Below are 776 nucleotides of genomic sequence, written 5' to 3' on the forward strand. Positions count from 1 at the left end.
TCCGGGACCTGGGTGGCAGTGAGGCGAGCACAGGCCGGAAGGGGGGCGCGCACAAGAAGGTGCCGCGCGGCTGGCCGGTCACCAGGACCGACCGGTTGAGGGTGAAGTTGGCCCACGACCCGTGAGGCTGGTCATCCAGGCGCAGGTCCCCGGCCGCCAGAGCCGGGTCCAGCGCAAGGCCCCCGGCCGCCGTCGGCGCATCCAGGGCCCCGGGGCGAGCCGGATCGTTGATGTGGAAAATCTCGTCGGCCAGCTGCACCCGCCCGTGGCAGTCCAGGCGGGTGTCCGACGGGTCGCGCGCCTGATGCCAACGTGTCTCGTTGCGATAGACCAGCTGCTCGAGGGCCGGCCGAAGGGGGCAGGGCAAGGGTGAGCGGTGTGGCTGCCATGGGGCAGGCGCGCGCGCGCGCACGCGCGGCGGGGGGGGGGCATTCAAGACGCACGAAGATCTGGTTGCCCTTGGACGAAGCGAAGGAGACATAGTAGCGGCCGTTTCCTGTGGCGATGGACGTGTGGCAGGGGGCGGAGTTGAGGGGGTAAGGGGGCGGGGAGGGAACGGTGCGCGGGCATTGGATGCAGGGCCGATGGTCGCGCCGTCGTGCGCGCATGCCCACACACGCACCGTAGATGGTCTCGCTGTCGGCGTCGAAGGCGAACCGGGCCAAGAAGTAGAGCCCGGTCTTCAGGGGTGCGGAAACATTGTACTCAAGCGCGGTCCTGTGGCCAGCGCGGGATGTCAGCGGGGGGGGGGGGGCAGGGGGCAGGGAGCGGGCAGA

General features: G+C 70.7%; 1 protein-coding gene across 1 annotated transcript in view; it reads right to left on the minus strand.

Annotated features, from left to right (window-relative positions):
* H696_05648 (hypothetical protein) overlaps window positions 1–776 on the minus strand; it is a gene marked incomplete at both ends in the record, with an annotated part of 4,796 nt that overhangs the window by 3,076 nt on the left and 944 nt on the right. The window contains 3 exons of the mRNA XM_009499466.1: window positions 32–334; window positions 444–496; window positions 623–717. Coding sequence (XP_009497741.1) covers window positions 32–334; window positions 444–496; window positions 623–717 — 451 coding nt within the window. The remainder of the gene's footprint in view (window positions 1–31; window positions 335–443; window positions 497–622; window positions 718–776) is intronic.

This window comes from Fonticula alba, assembly GCF_000388065.1.
Source record: "Fonticula alba strain ATCC 38817 unplaced genomic scaffold supercont2.12, whole genome shotgun sequence".
Lineage (NCBI taxonomy): Eukaryota > Rotosphaerida > Fonticulaceae > Fonticula > Fonticula alba.